Genomic DNA, 25,423 nt, shown 5'->3' on the forward strand with positions numbered 1-25,423 from the left:
GTTTACATTCCCATCCCTACTTTAGCAGAGGGGATGTAGAAAATGAATTGAAATGCTCATGCCATGCATGAGCGCTTCCATTATTGGCATGGGAGGGCAAGCAAGGTCTGTTCAGACCTGGCCTGCCCTGCACATTATTCCACACCTGACTTGCAGGAGGGGAGACCAGGTGCAGGGAAGATGGCGTGTCCAGCTGTGAAATAGGAATGTGTTTTGGGAGGCTCTTTCTATGCCCTCGGGAGACACATTTGACATGACTTAAAGATTTCATGGGTTCATGGGTAAAGTATGGAAAATGTTTCAAGAATTGAGATCGTGATCCCTATGAAATAGGCTGGCGGTCATTGAGTTTGTCCAGGGAATAGACAATTGCCCCATGGTATGATGTGAGAATGATTGAGGCATTAAGACCTTTAAAAGCCCCTGAATTAGGAAGAGCAAACGCACGCTCTGAATTCTGAATGCATCTGAAAGTTGTTACATGTGGCAATCGTCAAAGTCAGAAATCAGACTCTGCAAATCTTGAGTAAAAGAATCAAATCACACATGATAGTATTGAAATGTACATTACAAGTACACCAGATAGCTCAGGGGCAGCACGCTCGTTTTGGAAGCAAGACAACGCTGAGCAGCATGGGTTGAAACCTGGTCCTGCTATGCTCAGAAGCTAGACTCTGGCATAAAGCGCGATATAAGAACCCAATTTCTTGTTCTTTACACTATCTTCAAAATGTAAAGTTGAATGGTTTAATAAGTGAATAATACACAGGTTTAGAACACATAATGACTCATTTTTCTTGTACACTCTTGCATCTGCCCTCTCAGTATAATTTTATTTCGAAGAGGAGGGGAAGTAACTCCCTCTTCCCGTAACTCATGCCCAATTAACCTCTGCCCAACAATACTGTTCCTGGTACCTCACACCTCTATCCCCTTAATCCAAACTCATGGAGTCTGATTGGCAAAGATGTTCAGTGGAGCAAATGAGGAGATGCCTTGAGCAACTCATATTTGCCTCAGCCACCTTTTACCTTGTTCACAATCCCATAGTGAACATCCGTAGCATCTTTCAGAGGCTCATGTGCAAATGCCATTCACAAGGATTTTCTTAAGTGCATCCCATAGGCACTAGAAGGAGCTCCGAATTCGCTCCAGCACAAATCTTTGTAAAAAACGGCCCTTCAATTTTTAAAAATGTGTTTATTTGTTTTTTTTAAATGTGACTTTTTTTTATTTTTTCTGCATTTTGGAATTCAAGAGTTTGCGTTTTCTGGAATTAGTATTCTATATTTTAATCACAAAAGAGGTCATGGTTGCGATCATCATGTTCTGAGTTCTTCCAAAGCTGCCACTTCGGGCCAGGAGTATAGCGCGGGGACAACGCGGAGCAACACAGGTTTGAATACCAGTCCTGCACTTAGAGAATTGTCTCCGGTTTATAAAAGATTATTGAATGAATTGCTCACTACTTATTCACACTTTAGTTCGCTAAAAATAGTGACCGCTTATGTAGCGCATACCACAAACTGGGAGTCTGATCCTGAGAGTGGTGGAAATAGTAAAAAGTTGCTGTACTGTGCAAAAAACGTTTTCAATATCCACCTTAATTCTAATCATTATCACAAAAAGGTGGTCAATATATTTTACCACAATTGACGGCCTGCAGACATGCATTTTTACTGAGACATTCACTCGGGGGGTAATCCAACACTATTCTCCTCAGATGCAGCTCTTTTTTGGGCACACATACCCATGGGCAATGACGCCATTTAGCAGGGGGAAGTAGCAGACCAAAATTACAATTGCAATAAATGTTACACACTATTCCGATGGTCTATGTTGTCATTTCATAAAGGCTTTTTTTGCTGTGTTTGTAGATAACAGCACCGCTTTCGTTATTCTCCGAATGCGATGTAAAAAACAGAATGTGGATTAAAATAACTACAATTGTGTCGACACTCTGGGCCCGATTGTCATGATGGCGCAGTGAGTGTGTTAATTAGCACATCTCACTGCGCCGCATCTTGACGCCCAGGCACCACGACTATTCTGAAGTGGGTCTGGGAGCCTTGGTAAAGCACGACACTGCTTTTGCTGTAATCCACCTGTTTGAAACAGGCGGATTGCAGAATCTCGGCAGAACTTTCGTTAAATAACAAGGGAATCGTTATTTAACAATATTGCTGCGGAGATGAAAACAAAACGCACATGGTGACTGCAGCCGGCAAGTGGGAAGCAAGATGGTGACAGGTGGGTCCTGCACTGCATTTGTTTATCTTTGTAGAAGAGTGCAAATGGCCATCCATAATACAACCATGGATGGCAGTATGCACCCTTCTGCAGACAAAGATAAACAAATGCAGTGCAGGACCCACCTGTCACCATCTGCACAACCAAACAACCGGGTGCTTCTTGTGGCACTCATTTGGTACCGTACTTCGGCGCCAATTTCAGGCAGTTCCGAAATTGGAGGAGTGCCACAAGAATACCCATGCAAAGGGAGAGATAATGAAAGTGATGGTTGTTAGGTCAGTTTTCAGCCCTTCCTAGCAACCGGCACCCATATTACGAAAAGTGGCGCATTCAGTGTGACTTCGGAAGAATGCACCACCTTCAGAATAGGTGTTAATTACCGAAAATGTCATTACCGCTTTTTACAACATTTTCGGTAATTAACACCCAGTTGAAAATCGGGCCCTCTGTTTAAACAAGAAGGTGTTTAGATTACAGCCAGAAAGCACACTTAGAACATTTTTGCATAATTTGTGTTGCAATATCAGCCATTGACGTCAATGTCCTCATTAGAGTTAAGGCGCTACACAGATTCCTTATATATGTATGACCTCTCAGATCATATTTAGGCAAACATCAGATAAGGGCCCGACTCGTTCCTTGACAATAAGAATTGTTCATATAATATGTTTTTTTGCAACATTTATTTTAAAGATGCATTGTAACTGGGCGCGTGTGCAAACACCATTTTAGGTTGGTCTAAGCATGGGAGTGTGCATTAAACTGTCCTTTTGTCTGATTTTTAGCAGCAGCTGGCACAGCGGAGCCTGCTCCCCGAAGCACACCCCACACCCGAGGTGGGCACAACGCCAGGTGCGGAGCAGGTGAGCATTGATAAGGGCTGTCATTGAAAGACTAGGGAAGGTGACAGAGGCAAGGCAACACCTGGTAGGGGGGAAAAGGACGCAGACGGATGTCATGGTGACCACACAATGCAGAGCCAGTGTTGGGCTCTGCCACAGAAGCAGAGCATGCACCCGTCTGTGGCCACTAGGGCTCAGGCGATTGGCAAAATGAATATTATTGAGTTTGTGTATTTTATGTTGCCATTTTGTAACACTCCGCAGACAGCAGCAACTACGTCTGAGGAAAGGACCACAGGGTCGGGCCAAAGGAGTGGGATTAGATCTGAGGAACGTGGAAAGACAGAGGATTCAACGCTCTGAGCTCAACCTAGCAACTCCACCCCTGATGCAAAGAGGGTAACACACCTAGGGAGCTATATGAAATCAATGACAAGGGCCCCTTCAATATAGAGTCTACCTCGGCCAGGAATGGATAGGGGGGTGGGAGTGCACACAGACACAGAAACCTGCACATTGTGGCTGTGCACGCACACTGCATTGACGCAGGCCCACCAGGAGTGCAGACAGAGATTCTCTCCCCTGGCTGTAGGGATCAGTGGGCTGCTACAGAAGCACAGAGCCTATCACATCACTGGCCACCTTTGCGGAGCTCTTGGGTTTGTAATTAAAGGTATCAACTCCACAGTATCTCTGTGAATCTCCCTCATATTCACTAGCAATGCTTTGTGAGGCACAGGCTCAATAACTATTCTCCATAAATGCTTCCAATGAGAGCAACTCTTCGTCTGATCAGCCACGCTGATGTGCGGCTTCTCAATTATCATTAGAAAAGTTCTTAGCCATACAAAACAGTGACACTATTCCAAAGACCCTACAGAACAAAAGTGTATTTATAGGTGGCCCAGGGATGTTTATAGCTTTCTCTTTCTGTACATGGGTGCCATAAAATGGACACTCAGGGCAGTTTCTTGGGGTAGGTGAAGAAGGTGTCTGTAAGGGGTACGGGTACTTAAAGGGCAGATGATCAGCTGTTCCCAGCCAGGATTTGGAGACTAGTTTACAAGCCCTGTTCTTGTTTGTCTATTTCATTAGCTTTGCATTTCAAGTACAAAAAAAGAAACAGGATGTTAAAGGTTCCCTTGTATATGCTTTCAACATGTCTTATATATCAGCAACTATTACAAAAAGAGGAGACTGGGATAAACACGACTATAGTAGGTATACCCGGAACTTCGACAAACAAACTATATATATAAGCCCAGTTACACATTCCACAATGCCACCTAGTAGCCATCGCAGGTAGTTCACCTCCAGTTCTGTGCCACAACAGCAAGGCATTGAGGGTATGCAAATTAGCTCAAATGCAAACCTTTTTCTCCAGGAAATTGTCTTTGTTTTAGAGGGCAGTGCTACTATATACATAGCTTAATCAACCAAAGACAGACATTTGCAAGGCTGCCAGGACAACTATATCATAGCTGATGGTGACAATCAACTCCACAGTGAATGGGTTCAATGCAATAAAAGAAGAGCTCTGAGCAGTAAGGTTGGTGGCACTCCAGAATAGATACCTTCTGGATCTGCTTAAAGCAATGGAAGGAGGAGTTTGAACACAAATTGGGAGTTCCTGTTGCATGTTCACACCTGCCAATGACGAGGACAATGGTACGCTGTCAGAAGCAGTATTTCAACTGTCCCAGATGCATGCTGCCCAAATTGAGGAAGAAGCAAAGGGGACTGGAAAGGACCAGCACTGGAATGCCTACATATGGTCATGCATGCCATCATGGCTGTCAGATGGACTAAAAGTGATAATGGGGGCAGTAGTACTGGCAGCAATAGCAATGTGTGGGATAAAAATATGCAAGGAGAAGTGCAAGAAGACGGCAGAGGAAGCTATCGGGATGAAGGTCCTGATGGATGTGAGGAGCAAAGGACGAGATTGTGACAGAAAGAAACAAGATAAGAGAGAGAGTCGCGACATGTGAATTGTTCCCGCTTGTAGCTATGAAGTTGGACAACCCATTCAATGCAAAGTATTATGAAGGAAAGTGGGTGTGGTGCAACCCTGAAGGAGTGTGCTGTTATATGAACTGGTCCTTCGATGATCATACAAACTACTATGGACACCTTGGAGGAATAACAAAGGCATGGCAGCCAAGAGCAAAAGGATTGTCATATAAGGATGTGGTCGACAAGTCGACCAGAGGGGGGACTGAAGAGGGAGTCAGGATCCTGGGACCAACCCCCTCCCATCAAGTTCATGACAAGACAGAAGGCCAGAAAACATCACAACTACCCATTCGAATGGATTGTGTCTTCCCACATATACCTCATCTTTGATATTCGATATGCTGCTTCAGCTGCTTCAGCTTTTTTTTTTCTTCAGCAACTGGCATTGTGCGTCAATGTTATCGACTCGATGTCCCTCAAGGGAATCTGTCTCGAGGATGATGTGATCGAAAGCATGTATAGCATGCGCAGCGCCCGTTGGCTTCAGTTCCATTTTCCCGTGACTGCTTTAGCTTCTAGAAATACAGCGCTTTTCTTCACTTTCGTGACGACTGGTTATTTTTCGAGAGAGAAAATGTCTTCTTCATTGACACCGACAACCCTGAAGAACAGGTTGAAAAAGTGTTGGGATTGTGGGTCAAAAAATGTCTTTGACCAATCCCCATCGAATCTGTTTGTGGTGCCTCGGGGTGGACCATAACACCTCGGACTGCTCCAAGTACCAGTCTATAACTGGAAAGGCCTTGAAGGAACGAAAGAGGACGTTGAAGGTAGGTCGTATCTCTAAATCGCCTGCCCCGGCCAACAAACCAGACGATTCGAGAGGCGACTCTCCTCGGAGGAAGAAGGCCAGCGGTCAAGATCGAGGAGTGGCTCTTACCACTCTTATTTTTCCTCAAAGAAGTCTAAGAGAAGGCACCATAGGTCGCCTTCTTCGAATTAATAATCGGATGCTTCCTCTGAGAGGGTTTCTTGCCCAACTAAAAAATCCACTCCAGCCGAGTGGGAGGCTTTCAGAGCAGAGATGCTCAAAATATTTGAAAAGCAGAAGCCTCCAAGCCATGCTCCTACCGCGCCTTCAAAAGAAGCTGGGAAAGAAAGGGCTAAACATAATTCCCTCAAGCCTGGGACGAAGGCCCAATCTGCATCGTGAGCCGTCGAGGCCTCGATCCGATGAAGGAACATCGATGGATCAGTCGAGCCAAAACCATAAGTCGAGGTCGTCGACACCATCAACGCCTTTGACGCCGGCGACACCTTTGACGCCAGCCAAACTCTCAACATAGACATCGACCTCGACGACAAAGCCATCATTGCCAGCTGTGCCATCGATGCCAAGTGCCCCAGTAAAACCTATGGCGCCAATGAAGAATGTTTCAAAGACTCTTCCAGCGATGAAACCCATTATTTACAAAACCTCTCCTTCCTGAGAAGACCTATGTGCCACTATCGAGAAAATACTTTTTTAAGTCTCTTTCTTCCATATATGAAGAGAATGAACCATCAGATGAAGAGGCTCCATTTGGCCTCCACTTTGGCTCGCCGAATGTACCAGAAAGTTTTATTGCAGAGGAGTCGAGGTTCAGAGATCTCTATGACAACCTACAGACTGCAAGTGGGGAGGATACCTCACCTGAGTTGGAAATTGGGAGATCAGAGGCTGGCGAGCATGCAGATGCGTCCTACAGAGAACTCATGTCTAAGGTAGTGGACTTCATGGGGTGGAGTTGCCATTGCCATTTGAATAAGATGATCTAACAGACATTTTAGATAAGGGTCCTCAGTCAGATCCCATATGACCGTTTCACATTGCTTTGCAGAAAAGGGTGGCTACGAATTGGGAAACACCGGAAACCAATCCGGCTGTAAAAAAAAAATGTAAAAAAAAATCTTGACCAAGAATTACCGCCCTTCCAGTAGTGACCCCGACTATCTGTCGAAACATCCCACTCCGGAGAGTCTGGTGATGCAGGCAGCTACTGCAACATCTAAGCAAGCGGTGTACCCTACCATCCCTCCAGATACGGACAACAAAAGAGTAGATGGATGGCCAAGGAAGATATTTTCCATAGGGTCAATGGCATTCAAATTTGCCAATTCCACACGTGCCCTTGAAAAATTTACGTTCACTCTGTGGGACTGCAGTTCCATGGCGGCAAAGCACATTCCCGAAGGGAATGAAAGAGACGGGTGCTTAGCCATAGTTAGAGACGGAAAAGAAGCCATTTGTAAGTCCCTTCAGTCAGGTCTGGATTCTGCTGCTAGCATCAGCAGAGCCATGGCTACTAGAACCATTATGCACAGATTTGCGTGGTTGCAGAAGTCAGGTTTTGCACCAGATGTGCAATCCAGACTTCTCAACATGCCCTTTAACGGGTCTCACCTTTTTGGCAGCAAGGCTGATGAGAGTCTTGAGAAGTTGCAGACCTGAAAGGCGGCGGCCAAATCTTCAGTCGCCGCTATTAGGCACCCTCAGCCTTTTCAACCTAGTGGACAACCTTGGAGGGGTAGATTGTTTGCTACTACTCCTCGGTTGGAAGGGTGAGAGGAATGGCCAGTCAAAGGGGCCAAAGAAGATTTCCTTTTGGTGGACGAGGAAGGGGTGCAAAGCCAGCTCAAGCAGGGGCATCCTTACCGTCTGCCACTCCTTCAGCCACCTCAAAACCTCTCTGAGGTCTTGACACACAATTCACCAGTAGGAGGCAGACTGTCTCAGCATCTAGAAGAATGGCGAGACATTACTTTGGATGCTTGGGCTTTGGAAACTGTAGCCCACGGGTACTGCCTTCCTTTTATACAGAGACCTCAGAACAATCCACCGGGGAACCACTCTCTGAGGATTTCAGATCTGCTCCTTGTGCAGGAGATTTTAACCCTGCTAGAGAAAGGCGCTATAGAACCAGTGTCTGTAGTGGAGAGGAACAAGGGTTGGTATTCCCCTTATTTCTTTATACCCAAGAAGGACAGAGGACTGAGACCCATCTTGGACTTGAGATACTTGAACAAATTCCTCAGGAAGGACAAGTTTACGGTGGTCATACTTTCTTAGATCCTTCAGGCCCTCCAACTCCAGGATTGGATGGTGTCATTGGACCTTCAGGATGCTTATTTTCATGTGCCAGTCCATCTCAAGCACAGAAAATACCTGAGGTTCACAACTAGCCGTTCTCGTTATCAATTTCGAGTTCTGCCATTCGGGCTGACCTACGCTGTAGGGGTTTTCAGCAAACTGATGTAGGTAGTGGCAGCGAGTCTCAGGAGTGGGGGGAATTCATATCTAACCCTACCTGGACATTTGGCTGAACAGAGCGCGTTCTCCCGAACAAGTCCTGGGCTGATCATCTCAACGTCACCTGCCACTCCCTTCACAGACTGGGCTTCTCCCTCAATTACAAGAAGTCCCATGTGACACCTTCTCAGAAACTCCAATTCATCAGAGATGTTCTAGATACATCCTTGGGAAAGAGCTCGCCACCCGAGGTGAGGGCTCAAGACATTCTTCAGTTGGTCACCAAATTTCAAAGTGCCCACTGTCTCCAAGCCTTTCATTTTGTGAGGTTGCTCGGCCTTATGGCATCCTGCAGTTTATCTGGTGCCAGAGGCCCGCCTGAGAATGAGATCCCTTCAATGGGCTCAAAGAACTCAATGGTGCCAGTTCTCAGGAAAGATATCGGACTTACTTCAGGTTCCCAGCAGGGTCGAACAGGATCTTCTTTGGTGGGCCTGTTAGGACAACATTCTGAAGGGAGAACCTTTTCTGGCAACCATGGCCGGAAATAACAGTAGTGACGGACGCCTCACTCATGGGTTGGGGAGCCCACACTAATGATCTGACAGTCAGCGGTCGTTGGTCTCCATGGGAGTCCAAACTACATTTAAATCCTTTGGAGCAGAGGGCAATCAGACTAGCTCTGAAGGGGAAAGAATGTCCTAATAATGATGGACAACACAGCGGCCATGTACTACCTCAACAGGAGGGGAGGTGTAGGGTCACTACCACTGTGCAAAGAGGCAATGCAGATCTAGTTCGGGGCAATACAAGAAGGAATCTCCCTATCAGCAGTTCACCTAGCCGGAGAGGAGAATACGGCGGCGGACCCTCTCAGCAGGCAGAGTACAGTCCCCCAAGAGTAGGAACTAGCTCAGGAAATCCTTCAAGAGATCTTCACCCTTTGGAAAACCCCTCAAGTGAATCTGTTCGGGACCGGTGTCAGCCGGAAGTGCAAATTGCATTGCTCAAGGGAATTTCCCCCAAGAGGAACTCTAGGAGATGCGTTTGTGGTGGATTGGCCAAAAAATGCCATTTGAAAAAGTCACTATAAACCGTCATTTACATCACCTTAAGAAGGTGCACAGTGAGCTTAGAACCATTTTGGGTCCCAGGCCTGGGGACTTCAGCTCCAGCCAATCACAGTTTAGCACCCTAGAGGTGGGTAGCAACGGGATAGAACCAATGATAAACCCATTATTCTGCAACAATGTAGTAAGTTAGATTTTGGGGAAGGCACAGGCCAGCCACCTGACATGGAAGAGCCAGTAGAATAATATGTATATGTACCCATATAGGTTATTATGCTCCTGACGGCCAATCACACGCCACAATAGGTTTCTGGAGAAAGGCCCAAGTGATGATAGAGTAGAGATGAGTTTTTTTTTTAACAAAAGTGGATTGCGCGCCATTTACTGTGTGACATGCTAGAATATTTCTGAGTTCTTGTATCGGTCCCTGTTGGTTTTGGCTGTAATAAACTGCAGTTTGAACTTGCCGTTGACTGAGTCCCCCGTGTATACTGGGGAGGGAGTTGGGGCCTCCATGTCCCCAAACTCCCAGCATCGCTCTGGCATACCTGGGAGTTACCCCCAACATTAGCTTTACCAGTACAAAATGCCATGCCACAGTAAATCAATATGTCCAGATTGGACCCACAAATCTCACTCATCATGCTGCTTTCACCATTGATGCCCAGTCAAAAATGCAATGTCACAGTAAAGAAACATGTCCAAACTGGACCCTCCAATGTGAGCCAATACCACATAGTTACACTCATTATGTTGCCTTCACCCCTGCATGGAATTTATATTAGACATCAACTTGGTGCCCAGTAAAAAATGCCATGGCAGTAAGAGTGGGTGTCCCTCTACCCACTATCCATCCACTCCCCCTTCCCCTGCAATTAGAGCCCTGCTCCTGGGGCCTGGAACACATGCATGTGTAATCAGACAGCCTCATTAATCATCTCTTTCACTCTCACATGATTCGCAGATGCAATAGCATTCATACGGCCTTCATTATTCATTCCTCATTCACTCGCACTGGCACACATGCTGCGCATCCATACATAATTCATATGCTCTCTCATTTACGTGCACACCCAAACAACATACATACACCCACTTACAAACACAAACACTTGCGTACATGCATACACAAATACATTGCATTTAATTTTCTTATGTCCTCGGCCTCGCGCTACCTACTGCAAGGAAGGGCTTCTGGCTCCTGTGCAGCATACAACAGGTAGCAGGAAGCAGAGAGTGCGTCCTGGCACCTGCATCTTGCTGCTCCTCGGATGTGAGGTGGAAGAGCGTTCCCTCACACTTTCAGGCCTGTAATACCCTAGCCTGCGTCCCCAATGGGCCATGCAAGGCTGGCGAAGCAAAACGCCCCCAGCCTTTAATGGCTCACTGGGCATGCATGCTGGGGTATTGCAGAACTGTCAAAGGGAAATTATGTTTCCCTTTGACAAATTAAGCCAGCCCAGGAGTGCTCCCTCAGCTGCAAAAGAACAGCTGTGGGTTAGCTCAGCATTTACGCTGGACTTGCTTGGCTCCTGCTTTTAGGGGGCAAAGGTACTCACTGGTTGGCGCCCCCTCACTCCTTATGGATGTGCTGCCACTGAGCATCATATCTGCTGGTGTGGGAACTGGAAAACATTGTGTGGCTGTCTGGTTACTCAGCAATAACTTTGCTGAGACTCTCATAAAACATCTGAAATTCATTTGCATCAGGGGGCCCTTTCTTATTTGGGGGGCCTTTCTTATTTGGGTGGCCTGGTTCAAACAAACCTCTTGCTCCATGGTACAGGGTGATGAGATTGTGACAAAACGGGCCCTGGCCTTTCATCCCTGGGTCTGGATCGGGTGATGGGATTGTGACTCAGGGGCACCCGGGCTTTCATCTCTGCTCCTGAATTGGGTGGTAGGATTGGGATTGTGACGTAGGGGGCTAAGGCCTTTCATCTCTTGGTCTGCATGGGGTGATGGGAGTGTGATTAGGGGATCCTGGCCATTCATCTCTGGGTCTGGATGGGGTGATGGGATTGTGATGTTGGGGTTCCTGCCTTTTTATCCATGGGTCTGGATGGGGTGATGAAATTGTGATGTAGGTGTTCTTTCTGGCTTCCATCTCTGGGTCTGGACGGTGTGATGGGATTGTGACTTTCCTCTCTATGGCTGGATGGGTTGATGGGATTGTGATTGTGAGGTAGGGAGTTCAGGTACTTTCATCTCAGGGTCTGGATGGGGTGATGGGATTGTGATGTAAGGGGTCTTGATCTTTCATCTCTGGGTTTGGACGGAGTGATGGGATTGTGACTTTCCTCTCTAGGGATGGATGGGTTGATGGGATTGAGATTGTGAGGTAGGGAGTTCAGGTACTTCAGGGTCTGGATGGCGTGATGGGATTGTGACTTTCCTCTCTAAGGCTGGATATGGTGATGGGATTGTGATTGTGAGGTTGGGAGTTCAGGTCCTTTCATCTTTGGGACTGGATGACGTGATGGGATTGTGATGCAAGGGTTCCTGGCCTTTCATATCAGGGTCTGGATGCGGTGAAGGGATTGTGACTTTCCTCTAGGGCTGGATGGTGTGATGGGATTGTGATTGTGAGCTAAGGAGGATGGTGATGTAAGGATTCCTGGCCTTTTTTCTCTCGTTCTGGACCGGTTGATGGGATTGTGACTTTCCTCTGTAGGGCTGGATGGGGTGATGGGATTGTGATTGTGAGATAAGGAGGATGGTGATGTAAGGATTCCTGGCCTTTTTTCTCTCGTTCTGAACCGGTTGATGGGATTGTGACTTTCCTCTGTAGGTGATTGTGATTGTGAGGTAGGGAGGATTCTGATGTAAGGGTTCCTGGCCTTTTATCTCTGGGTCTGGGCCCGGTGATGAGATTGTGACTTTCCTCTCCAAAGGCTGGATGGGGTGATGGGATTGTGATGCAAGGGTTCCTTGAGTCTTTTGAACAGTTCTCTAACTTCGTTCCTTTCCTTCCTTAAATGATGGTTGGTGTCCGCGGATGGTGACATGCTGCTGAGATGAGTAGCACTGAAGGTGAGCGATGCGACCCTTTCGTATTTGTATTGAACTGAGTTCTTTTTCTGTGTCTTTTAGGTGCCGCAACGTTTTCAGAGTGGATGCTGTTTATGAAGAAGAAATGCGGTGAGTAAGCACGGTATGCAGCGCCTCTAGATGTTTCCACGCTAACCTGGAGTGTCTTTTCCCTCTTGCAGATGGATGAGAAGTTCCGGAGACAGAGTTCCTGCAGAGCGGCTGGGATTCAGGTAAGCGTTTGAAGCTCATACAGTCTTTAAAAATAAGCGAAGATTTGCTGAATGCTTACTAATGCCTTTTTGCTGTTCTTTTCCTTTTTCCTTAGGAAGCGGCGTGCCGGGATGGGAATGACACCACCGAAGATGCCCGCAGAACAGAAGAAGCGATGAATGATGGTCAGAACCGCTGCAAGGTAAGGCTGTTCCTAACAGTGTTCTTGTTCTTGCAGGAGCTGAGCACAGAAGAAAGATGCAGGCCTACTGGAGACCAATCCAAACACTGTGAGTTTCATGCTGCAGGTGCAGAAAACACAAAGCATGTTTCTCAGCCTGGGTGTGGCTTAAATAGTCTCTGGGTATCCCAGGTGTTTCAGGGCTGAACCACACCCAAAAGACTAGACTACAAATGCAGTTCTGGGAACCAAAATATGTGGGGGCATCCATCTTGTCCCCATCAAAGCACTACAAGTCCAATCCCCAATGTTATCCTATGGGAGTGAGTGAGTCTGGTGCCACAAGCGCCAAGTCTGACTCCAAGTGGGTCTTTGGAGGGATGGAGAGGCCCTTGAGGGCCATGTAGGTGATCGTGGCCTGGCTCCAGCCTGACATCTTGGAGGGCTGGGGACATGAGGGCAGGAATCATGACAGCACTTACCCCCAAGGCCCCTCTCAAGGTGGCTCTTCTGTCTGGTCCTGGTTTGTTTGGATGGTTTTGATGAAATTGTCTAAGCAAGCGAGGTGCATGGATGTACTCACAAGGCTCCCATGTCCTGTCTTGTGGACCATACCCCTACCAGTCTACTAAGTAGTATAATTTGTATTTGACGTACTTTGAATCCAGGATGTCCTTGACTTTGAATTCTGGCTCCCCGGCGACTACTACTGGCTGTGGTGGCGTTGCTACCCGGGTCCCAGGTTGAACAGGTTTAAGGAGAGACACGTGGAACACAGGATGAATCTGCATGTTTGACGGCAAAGCTAGTCTGACCGCCACAGGATTTATCACGGAGGTGACGGTGAATGGACCCAGGTATCTTGGATGGAAAGTTTGGGTTTCTTTAATGGACACGTGTTTAGATGCCAGCCAGACTTTGTCTGGTATTTGGGGGCCTTTGCTCGGTATTGATCAGCAAACTTCTTTTGGCGATTCTTAGCTTGAAGTAGGTGTTCAGCTGCCCTTTTAAAGGTTTGAGAAATGGTTGTGTGCAAGGTTTTGACTGCTAGCATTTCCAGGGTGGTAGGAACGTCCAACTCAGAAGTACGTGGGTGCCTGCCATACATGGTATAAAAGGGTGTCTGCCCAGTGCTAGTGTGTAGGGAATTATTATAAGCATATTCAGCTATCCATAATAGATTGAACCAGCTTCCTTCAAATTGGTGTAACTTGCAACGCAGATACTGCTTGAGCGTCTGATTTGTCCTCTCAGTTTGACCATCCATTTGGGGATGGTGACTGGTGGATAGCCGGATGTCGATCTGGGCCATAGAGCAGCATTTTCTCCAGAAGTTAGATACTAATTGAGTACCTCGTCTGAGACTAAAACTGAAGGAAACCCATGGAGCCGTACGATGCCTTCAAGAAATACCTTTGCCAGAGTGAAAGCATTTGGGAGCCCCTTAAGGGGAATTAAATGTGCCATTTTTGAAAATAAGTCCACGAAGACAAGAATAGTGTTAAACCCTTGACTGGGTGGTAAGTCAGTAATAAAATCGAGGGACAACGTGTGCCAGATTTTATATACATTTTATATAAAATCAATAAAAAAATGTTGGGGGCTCTGCAATTTATATCAAATGTATTGTGGGCTTATCAGAAATATTGGGGGGCTTATTAAACTGATATCAAATTGATATCAAACATTTTGGAGAGCTTATCACATTGATATCAAATGTTTTGGGGGGTCTTATCAAATGTATATCAAAATTATATCAACTTGATGCAAAAACTGGGCTGGACTAAAGACACATAAGGGATGTGCCACCTGTCAAAGTTTTGATGGGGATGAAAAGTAGCCTCTTCTACTACTATGCCTCACAAATCTCCAATGCCAAGTCCTCTCCTACCTCTTTTGAATTCACCTTCTCTACTATTGCTCTGCCTCACTCGGTTCACATCATCTCCATCTATCGCCATTCTGGTCCACTCGACCAATCTCTGATGATCTTGGGCAACTCCTTAATTCTTTTACCACTAAACATCACCTTCATTCTCTTAGGTGTCTTTTACCTTCCCTATCCAACCACTTCTCAGAAATCTAAACTCCAGTCTTTTCTTTTAGTGACCATGCTCCTGACTCTATCCATAACCTACCTACCTACAGAGGGGGTAAATCCTTGGATCTTTTATTCGGTTTATAGTGATAATACCGAATACCAAAATCTTGAAAAAAAAAATCTCGAAAAAAAAGGCCGAAAAAAAAAATATCGAATTTTATGACGTTTTTTTTTCGAAATGGGGGGGTTTCCCCCCCCAGCCCCCCTTTTTTTCTATTTTTTTTATTTTAACCCTTTTTTTTACTTACCCCAAAAACACATATAAATAAATAAATAATTTGATATTTTTTTTGGGAGATTTTTGTTTTGATATTTTTGTCATTCGGTATTATTTTTTCGGCCTTTTGACTGACCACCCTTTTATTCATCTCCACCTCCCTCTCAGCCACTAATACTACTGGAACACCATCCATATCTGATCACTCAGTTGTTCCCACTACCATCTCCTTTGCATCCTCTGACCTTTCCTCACCATTTGCTTGATCTATTACTAAAAGGAAATGTAAACTTTCTGCCATTCCCTGAGTTGTCTCCGACCTGCAGGTCTCACTCTCCTCCTCCCTCACACCTGTGCCTCTTCCACCAAAAACCTCCTTCTCCAGCTTCCAATCCCTACTATATGACTCATTCTCCTCTTACTTCCCACTGCTTGCTTTTCCCTCCCCTAAGTCTCAGCATCCTCCACCACGGGTCACCACATTCATACGCTCTCTGCACACAGACATGCATCAGCTGCTGTGCAAATGGAGGCGTACTCACTCGCATGAGGACATGCAACTCTACCTCTCTGCTCTGAACTCTCTCAAGTCCACTCTTGATAGAGAGAAAAGGGAATTCGAACCAACACTCATTGACTCTGACTCCAACCATCCTCGCCGGCTGCAGGGCACCCTAAACTCACTCCTTACTCCTCCTAAGTCTATGGCTATAAACTCCACTCTCACAGCTAATGACCTAGCTGAATACCTTGCTGCAAAAATGTCTAAAATGAGTGGCTATCTCCTGACCTTCCAAACACTCACTCCTCTTACATTTTACACTCTGTCTGCTCTACCATAATCCTCTGCCTCTATCTCCCACTTTAGTCACACTAATATTGACAAAGTGCTATCTCTTGTGCCCCATCAGGCCCTCGTGTTCCCCTGCTAGTCAAGCATATTGACCCTTAAGTGCCCTCTTGTTCCCCTGCTAGTCAAGCATATTGACCCTTAAGTGGGCTCTCACTTCACTGAACTCTTCAACCTGTCTTTCGACTCTGCTTGCTTTCCCTCTGTTTTCAAAACAGTCCCAGTTATCCTTCTCCAAAAAAGCAAGGGGCTGACCGAACCTTCTGTGTCTCCCCTGACGCACTACTCTAAAGTGCTAGAAAGGGTTGTGTTCAACCATCTTACTGATTTCTTAGACATCCACAACCTTCAAGACCTCCTACAAGCAGGTTTCCGCTCCTGTCCCTCCACGGAAACCTCTCTCGTGAATGTGTCCAACGTCATTGCCTCTTCTAAGCACTACAAAATATTCTCTAAATTCTCCTTGACCTGTCTGCTGCCTTCAACGCTGCCAATCACTCTGATCTCCTTAATACTCTCTTTCTTCTTGTTATTCATGATGAAGCCCTTGCCTGGAATGAATCCTACCTTGCACCCTGACAATTCTCTGTCTCCGGAGCAACAAAACCTCTCACCTCACTCCTGTAACTGCTAGTGGTCCACAAGGCTCTTTCTTGGGTCCACTCTTCTTTGCACTCTACACCCCTGCTCTTGGGGCACTAATCTTTACCTTTAGGTTCTCGTACCAACTCTTCATGGACAACACCCAAATCTTCTTCTCTTTTCCTGAACTCTCCTCTGATCTCTCTATCAACATTTCCAACTGTCTCTACGAAATTGTTCTAAGCCGAACAGAAACCTATTTATATGACTGGAAGTTATTTGACAGGGCTCAACTAGAGTATTGAGTGGCAACACTCATAAGAACCCCTACAGAATTGCTATTTGTTGTTGGAGGCAATATGGTGGCACTGCAAGAAGTTGGAATATATGCTGTGGATTCGTCAGTATGTCTTGTGTGGTACTATTATTGAATTTGAGGTCTTTGTTCTGTCTGGCCACAGTTTGTGGTCTTGGTGATGTTAATGATTGGGCCCTGCAACATATAGAAAGTGTGGATTGTTGAGTGCCTTAGAGCACAATTGATACCCTGTGTTTCCATCTCCCATGGGAGTTCACCAATAGAAGATTAAAAGGAGCTGTTCTCCTATTGTGGATAATGGTATATTCAGTTGCAGCGCTGGGCCCATTACATTAGATCGGGGCATTAGCGGCGTGTGTTGGTTGTTTATAGTCCCTCGCCTGGTTTCCATGGTGTTTAGAAGGTAGATGTTGGTCATTCTTTTAGTTTGATATAGACATGGGAGTTTTTTCCTTTGGAGGGTCGGTTGCGCTGTGCGCACACACGAGTGACTGTCAGGAACATCACATGATGTATGTTTTACATGCATCACAAGATGAAGATGTAACTGTTAGATCGTATTTAGTTGAGAGTCCATGGCGTGTTTCCTTTCTTTCCACATGCACTGTATCGCGGTTTTTGTGATGGTGCCGCAGCAATACGGTTCAGGTAAGCATTGTGAGGGCCCTATACACACCACGTATTGCAGAGAGAGAATTGGTATATGAAATGGTGGAACCTATTTTAAAACTGGAATGGTAAACTGAAGTTTGGGTAATTAGTGAGTGATATATACTTTACCTTCACTGCATGATGACGTGAGTAATGTTGAGAGCCATGTGACTTACTAATCAAGCTGATTTGGTCTGTCCACGAGTTATTGGGACATTAGCAACCCGAGAGAGTTGAGCTGGTGATATTAGCTAAGATGTAATGTTTATCGTGATGATCACTTGCTGTAGGATGTTGGCACATCACAGTTGTCGTTGGTTATCTGGTGATGTTATTTTGGTAGCATCACATTCCACTGAGCAAGGTGAGCAACACTGGTGGTAGATGATTATTTTGGTGATATTGTTACCACTAACGAATCGCACATCCTTCACATGTGGATGTTTTAGTGTCTCCATTGAATGGGACTATCTTTGGGGTGGATGTTAGTGAACAGTTAAGGATAGTAGATGATGAGGTGTTCCCTGTTTTCAATTGTGGAGAGATGGATGACTGTGTAAAACCTTAATGACCCTGTCTTTGGAGTAGACACATTCAAGGTGTCCACGTATATATTACGTACTGATCATCCTGATTTATGAGAGATTACAGATATGGTTTGGGCAAAAGGTGTGGTTAGAATGTACACATTAATTGTGATAGTTAAAGAATTTAACCTAGTGATTCTGAGTAGGGCTGATGTGCAATGATGGGTTTATTTGTTTTTGTGTTTCATAGTGGGTTGACTATGTATGAATACAGCGCACATTGTAACATTGTGATTAGTAATTGTGAACACGTGTCAAGAATACAGTGGAAGAACCGTTGCTCCAAGCATCAGTTCTCTAGATGTATGGGAGACAATATGTTGAGGAGATATATTGGTTTCATCACCCATGAGGAATGTGGAGCATTTTGCATGTACGACAGAAACATGTTGGGTATAGGCGCTGATATGATTATTCTTGGTAATACTGATATTTAAAAGATCGGTTTTATCTCTGACCTTAATTAGAGCAGACAGAGGTACGGTTAATCAGTGCAAGATTCCAATTTAGAGTATAGGGTCTCCTTTGTATGGTAAGGGTTAGAAGTTTGGACACCTCTAAATTGTATATGTAAATGTTTTGTACTGTGTTTTATACAACTGTGTTTATATGTGATTTATATTTTTGTATATTGGAATAAAATGTATTTTTGGTATTATTGTGCTGTATTGTCTAGCACTACCTGATGACAAATTGCCTTTTTTGTTTATATTGTTCATGTTACCTTAAGAGAGGGCATTGTCATCACACCTTTGATGATTGTGGGTTACCTGATCAATTTAAAGAGTCAACTGTCTCTCTCGCTGTAATGTTAAACTCTACCAAAACAGATGTGCTCTTCTTTCCTGCCAATAGCTCTCTCTCATCTCTTCCTCTGCCTATCCATTTCCCACCTGACACTCTCCTCTACTCTTCTTCAGCTAGAAACCTTGGTGTCATCAATGTCCTTTCTCAAATCTTCTTTACTTTCATCTCCCAAACTGTTCCAGCAGCTCGCGTCAACCTCTTAAATATTAGGAATTTCAGGCACCTCCTTCCTTTCAACACAGCCAAGCATCTCTTAACCACTCTTGTCTTCTCTAAACCAGCATCCTCTTTGATCTCCCAACTATGCTTTCTGTCCTCTCGACAAGATCCTTATCTTCCCTACCAGGACTCTCTTAGAATTCCCTCACTTCAGACCTACTTCCTCGCACCATCACTGTGGATGGCTGATGATGCAACACAGGGCCAGATTTAAATTTCTTCTGCTAGTTCACAAACCTATCCATGGTAAGGCACCAGTGTATCTACCCTCCTCTATCCAACTATACAGGCATTCTCATAATCTGTGTTCTTCCTCCTTGACTACTCTTGTGGTTTCTCACACTCCCTGTGCTTCCTCTCACTTCTGCTCTTTCTTCTTGCTCCACTTGCATGAAGTTCTCTCTCCCCGGGAAACAGACCACAAGGATTTGTTCAAAACCAAACTAAAAGTCTACCTCCTCGCCTCTGAGTTACCCTCTTTACCTACGGCTCATCTGCCTGCTAGCTAACATTTTTGGTTCTATGTGATTATATTGAAAACCATTTCAGAGAGGCAATCTTTAACAAAACTAAAACAGTGAAAAAAATACTGTATTTTTCTTCTACTTGGGGGTCCCCCAAAGCTTTCCATTTCCCTATGTATTTAAGCCCACCTCAACCCCCTCCCCACTTGTTTTATCCCCTTACCCCACTCCCATCTGTGTTTCCACAAAAATGTGGTGTTTCTTTTCGCTGTTTGGGTTTTGTTATAAATGCCCTCTCTGTATCTGTTTTCTCTTTAACCATTGGATACCACATGTTTCCCTTGCCTCTTACCTGCCTCTGTCCCACACTTCCTCTGCCTCTCTCTAGCACGTCACCCATTATGGTCACTTGTGCCACCCATAAGCCGAAACTATTGTATTAGAATACAGATGGGAGAAATGGTATATGAGGAGGGACACAAAGCTTGCAGGTGTTGTTTGGTGATTTGCCCACCTATTGCCTGCCCAATCGCTATGGCCATTCCACCCCAGTTCCTGCTCATCCCCACCCAAAACACCTCCTCCTGGGATCTCTTTGAGCTCACTTTGATTAAGCCTTGCCAACAAACGTTGCATTCAAAGTGCATGCCAGTGTTTTTTCAAAGCAGTCTTCAGAGAGTTAATGGTCCTCATTACGGGTCCAGTGGTAATCGCGCCGGTTAAACCGGCAGGTAGCCGCCGGACCTGTAATGAATTACCAACACCTGACTTCCCCGTGCCACTGGCTATTCCAAGTCCAGTGGCCGGGAAGTCAGGCTCTGGTAATTTTGTTAGCCCCCATCAGAATGGGGACACAGGAGCAACGGTGCCGGTGTTCCCACGAGAACTCTGTGAGCAGATGCCATCCCGCCCGGCAGGTCTGACCCTGGCCGGTGGGACGGCACCCACCTGCAGAGTTGTACTGTGCCGGTCTGGAAACAACAATGCCGGTAAGCTTAACGGCACCGTTGTTTCCAGACCGACAAAGTTGTAATGAGGCCCAATGACTTAAAATTGGAGCTGTAAACGCCCACTGGTGTAATAGAAATGGCACTCCGGCGGAAAACCATGGTGCTATTAGCACCATGGTCGATGCGGGAGTCCGCCATGGCGGAATGGAGAATTACCACCCCATTCCATGGTTGGCGGGGCGGTAATTCCCCATGCCACCATGGCCCTTCCCCATTCGAATCTTTGCCCCATAGGGCATAATGGGAATGGGGAAGGCGGTAAGTACAGTACCGCAAATTGCGGTACTGTACTTACCTCGGGAGTCCCTTTGCGGGCCCCTACTTTAACGGCTGGTCTAGACCAGCCATTAAGGTCGGGTCCCACGAAGGGACCTCGTAGTAAGGCGTTAAGGGTTTAACGGCGCCGACACATTTTACAGCGCTGTTAAACCCTTAATGCCAGGGTCCTAATGAGGCCCATAGTGTCCTTTACTGAAGTACTCTTAAAAACAAGCATTGGCAAAGCCATCTGTTTTGGCTTATGTATAAGTATTAAGCAAGTGCCTTTCCCATCAATAAAGCCCAAAATGTTGGCATTGCCAGTGCTTGTTTTGTGGTTGTTATAAAGCTGTGATTACTGCCCTCACACTAAACATATGACTTGTTTCTGCATAACCCAATCGTTTTTCACTAAGTGCACCCCCTCCACCCAATCACAAAAGTTTGTTCAAGAAGGGAGGGCAGGTTATGTTTAAGTCTGGGCCCTGTATTTAAACTGATATAAGTACATTATCATTAAAAAACAGAAAGGATGAAATTTGAGGCTGTGCAAAAGGCTAACTATACTAATGCTGCTATTCTTCATAGTTGTAACACTTAATTCGAGCCGAATGTAAAATACAGGGCATACATGGCATTCAGAGATGAGAGATGGGGTGGGAAAGCTCCATGGCGGCTTGGCTTGCCCAACCAATGCAAGCAAACTGTTTAGACCACCACAGCATTGGAGTGGTTAAGATTCCCTAATTGGCTCGAACACAGGGCATCCTAACAAATCAGGTGGCCACAACTCTTCATACTCAGACTGTGACTGGATTTCGTGTTGTTCCATTCAGTCCGCCGCGTCGCTGCTTCCGTAGCAGCCGCCAAAAAGGTTTAGCAGCATTCAGAGTATTCCACTCTGCAGATGGCGTGCAACGCTTCCGCTGTCGCACCGCTTTCCAGCGTGGTCTTTTCCCTCCCTTCAGAGTTTCAGGGCTCGATTCTCAAGTTGGCGCAATGAGCGTGCTAAAGAGCATGATTTACTGCACCAAATCAGTACGCCCAGGCTCCACCACTATTCTCATGTGGGCCTGGGCGTCCTCGTAGTGCACAACAGTGCAACACGTTCATTGCACCTGCTAATGGGCACAACGGACGCAATGGAAAAATCTCAGCAGCACTTTTGTAAAATAACATATTCATTATTTAACGAATGTGCTGCTGAGAATCCTTATGTCTCCATAAGGATATTGGTTACATTTACAAGCACATTGAACCCTCTCTCTCACCTGCATACTAGCACTACCTCATAAACTGCACTTAAAATAAATGTAATGCAAAAATACAGCACAAATGTAGTGCTAGTATGCAGGTGAGAGACAGGGTTCAATGGAACCACTGTCCCACCCATCCCACCCCCAAACACTAATGTTTGGCCACCCACCTGCACTGCGATCAGCTTCCTGTGGCACTCGTCCACAATGCCGGCACTGAAATGGTACTGTATATTTGTACCACTTTAACGCACATAAATAACTGGAGGAGTGCCACAAGATTACCCGTCTTAAATGGCAGGTAACGAATGTGGTGGTTGCTAGGTTGGTTTCCCACCCATCCTAGCAACTGCCACATATATTACGAAAGTGGCACATTCATACCGACTTCGGAAGAATGCGCCACCTTCAGAATAGGTGTTAAGTACCGAAAAGGTTGTTAATGCTTTTTACAGCCTTTTCGGTACTTAACAGCCACATGAGTATTGGGCCCTCAGTCGGCCCTTATGGGGGACCATCTGTTACCACGACCTTTGAAAGTCTAAACAAGGAACCTTTTGCACGTTTACCAAACCGGTTTTTGCGCAGGCATGAGGACAGTTCACAACGTTTGAAATGAATTAGTACTTAATTCGATGCACTAGAACTCAAACAGCATCATTATTGTATATGGCATTCATCGATTATATTGCTGCTTTTGATTGCGTCAGACGGCAACTGCTTTGGAAGAAGTGACACGCTTCCACGCTTCAGGGCTCCCTTTGCCAATCCTGCACCTCATCTATCACCTTTATTCCGGTACCTAAATGAGGATTATGCGCACGGGTGTTGCTAGGTCTGGAAAAGATCCGGGGCTACGCTCATGTCGGGACTGTCTGGACTTGGGGCTAGCTGGACATTTAGTTGTAGCGCTGAGATTCTATCCGAAGCTACAACCAAAAGACTCAGGGCTATAACCCCACCAGCCTCATCCTTGTGAAGCCTCTGGTTATGCTGGACAACATGGAAAAATGGACAGATACCATCCGCGCTGATTCTGGATTAAGATAAGCGTGTGTTCTTGCACCCCTGTTCTTTAATCTCTACTTCTTGAACATGCAATTATTAAAAATGTGAACTGCTTTACTCTGATAATTAATAAGTGCCCGATATTATGGCTGGGATATGCTGATGACATAGCTGCATGGGCGTAATTTTAGGGGGGGCCGGGGGTGTTTGTCCCCCCCAACTTTCATGGCACACTATTTTGTCCCCATTCATTTGAATGGGGCACCTTTTCTTCAGAGGTCATGTCCCCCCCCAACATTTTCAGCAAAGTTTCTCTACTGCATAGTTGTCCGGGATCAGACCCCCTTCGGATACCAGTGTTCTTTGTATGGTCTTGCCAGGCTAACCACTTTCAAATGAACTATAACAAGTCTACGGGACTGACCTGTGGCAAATGTCATTCCAAGCGACAACCAAATTGAACAATGGATGGGAGAATCCTAGAGCGGTTTAGTCAGTTCACATGCCCAGGAGCTCCATCATGCAGTGTGAATGTTAAAACACAGTTGCATAGTCATATAATTTCCTACACCATAAGCCAATGTCTGCTTTTACAGGGGTCTACGCGTACGCGGAGTGGTTCCTCTATTGAGGGTTTACTTAAAATCTATAAATCCAGCAATGATATATGGTCTGGAGATATTTTCTCAAATTCGTATTAATTGGCTTAACATCTTGGAAGGAAAGGTCTGGCGTCTTACTTTAGGATCACATCTGTGTTTCCCCGTCCAGGCATTTAGGCTAGAACTAGGATTGACCGACCTATTCACCTTACCTAAAATAACGCGTAGCTTGTTATAGTTAGAAGTGGTTTCTACCCATGACAATACTTTACTGTGCCACTTTGGGCAGCCTATTTCACATGGGTGTAATAAATGCTAAACCATAGATAAGTATGTGGAGTCATGCAAGTCATTCCATGAAGAGATAGGTTGGCAGGTGGACATAACTCTTCCTAATGGTCAAAAGGCTTCATTATGGGACTGGAGATCAACTGTTGCCTACTTAAGCTCCAAGGCAACCTTGGTTGAGTACTCCGGGCAGTCCTTGAAATATCATGCTCCTGCACAGTACTTGATTTGCGTTATTGATGTCAGCTTGCGATGTTTGATAATGTTACTTTGATCCAACCTACTTCCGTCTCTCATAGTGATTGGTCCTTGGCATATTATTTAATTATTTATTGTGCATTTGTAAGGCGCTTATACATCAATAAATTGTGTTTCAAAGCGCCCATTTTAATATACACACAAATAGCAGGAATGTGTAGATTGCGCAACCTGTCCTTGGAGACTACTCGCCATCTACTGACACAGAGTGCAATGGACCTCATTATGAGTTTGACGGTGTGGGGAAAAAGGTGCTGGTAATACTGTTACTGCCGCATTAGCGCTCCGCCCAACTGTGAGTTTGGCGGAAAGTTGGAGGATTCACCTCCAGCTATGAGCTAGAGGTAAATCCGCTACCTTTCCCAAATTTCAGAGAAATTTATGCTGCTGTAATTCTGCCAAAATCCCCCATGTAGTCCTACGGATTCCAATTAAATGGGGACTAACACTGCCACCACCACTTGTAATCCGGCGGTAATACTGCTGGACCAAGTGGCGGTAACGGTAATGCCGTTTGGTGGTATCTCGTCGGATTTACTGCTGAGATACCACCAACCCTGTAATGGGGCCCAATGTTGGATATTTGTAAATAAATAGTTATCCTAACTTCATGTATGACATTTTACCTTAAGACTCAGATGAGTGGTGTGCTTACATTTTGTGTCTGGAAAATCTGTTTCGTTATCCCATGTTATTTGCAGACAATTTGTAATTATGCGCAACAATCCATCATTGATTTACGAATTTATTGTTGTTAAATGGGGTTTTATATGGTTTTGTATATTGAAATGTAACTAATGCCAATATGTATAGTTGAATTTTAAGCTCTGCTTAAGGTTATCTAGTTAACCGAATTACACTTAAATCAAAACAAAATTTTTAAAAAACAAAGTCTAGTGCACTTTGCAACACTGTTCCCCGCTATAAACTCACGCAGAGCACTTTTGTAAAGAGACATTCCTCCAAGCTGTCGCTCTGCGCAATTTACAGAGCACAGCACGCAACAGTAGAAGATGTGATGGCCTTGACCAACAGGTTGGGCCCCGACCAAAAAAGAGGGAGAGCCTGGCTTTGAGGCCACTGTCTACACCAATAACATAGCCCCATTGCAA

At 45.4% G+C, this 25,423-nt stretch overlaps 1 protein-coding gene across 5 annotated transcripts in view; it reads left to right on the forward strand.

The window, feature by feature from the left end:
* The window catches only part of LOC138580941 (adapter molecule crk-like), a 208,208-nt gene that overhangs the window by 81,048 nt on the left and 101,737 nt on the right, over positions 1–25,423 (forward strand). For 3 of the 5 annotated variants that reach the window (XM_069651875.1, XM_069651876.1, XM_069651878.1), the window contains exon 2: positions 3,039–3,116. In XM_069651875.1, the coding sequence (XP_069507976.1) occupies positions 3,039–3,116 (78 nt within the window). The remainder of the gene's footprint in view (positions 1–3,038; positions 3,117–25,423) is intronic. The other 2 variants (XM_069651877.1, XM_069651879.1) reach the window with 1 other exon arrangement.

Source organism: Ambystoma mexicanum, chromosome 3p (assembly GCF_040938575.1).
Source record: "Ambystoma mexicanum isolate Mex_15411 chromosome 3p, UKY_AmexF1_1, whole genome shotgun sequence".
Taxonomy (NCBI): Eukaryota; Metazoa; Chordata; class Amphibia; order Caudata; family Ambystomatidae; genus Ambystoma; species Ambystoma mexicanum.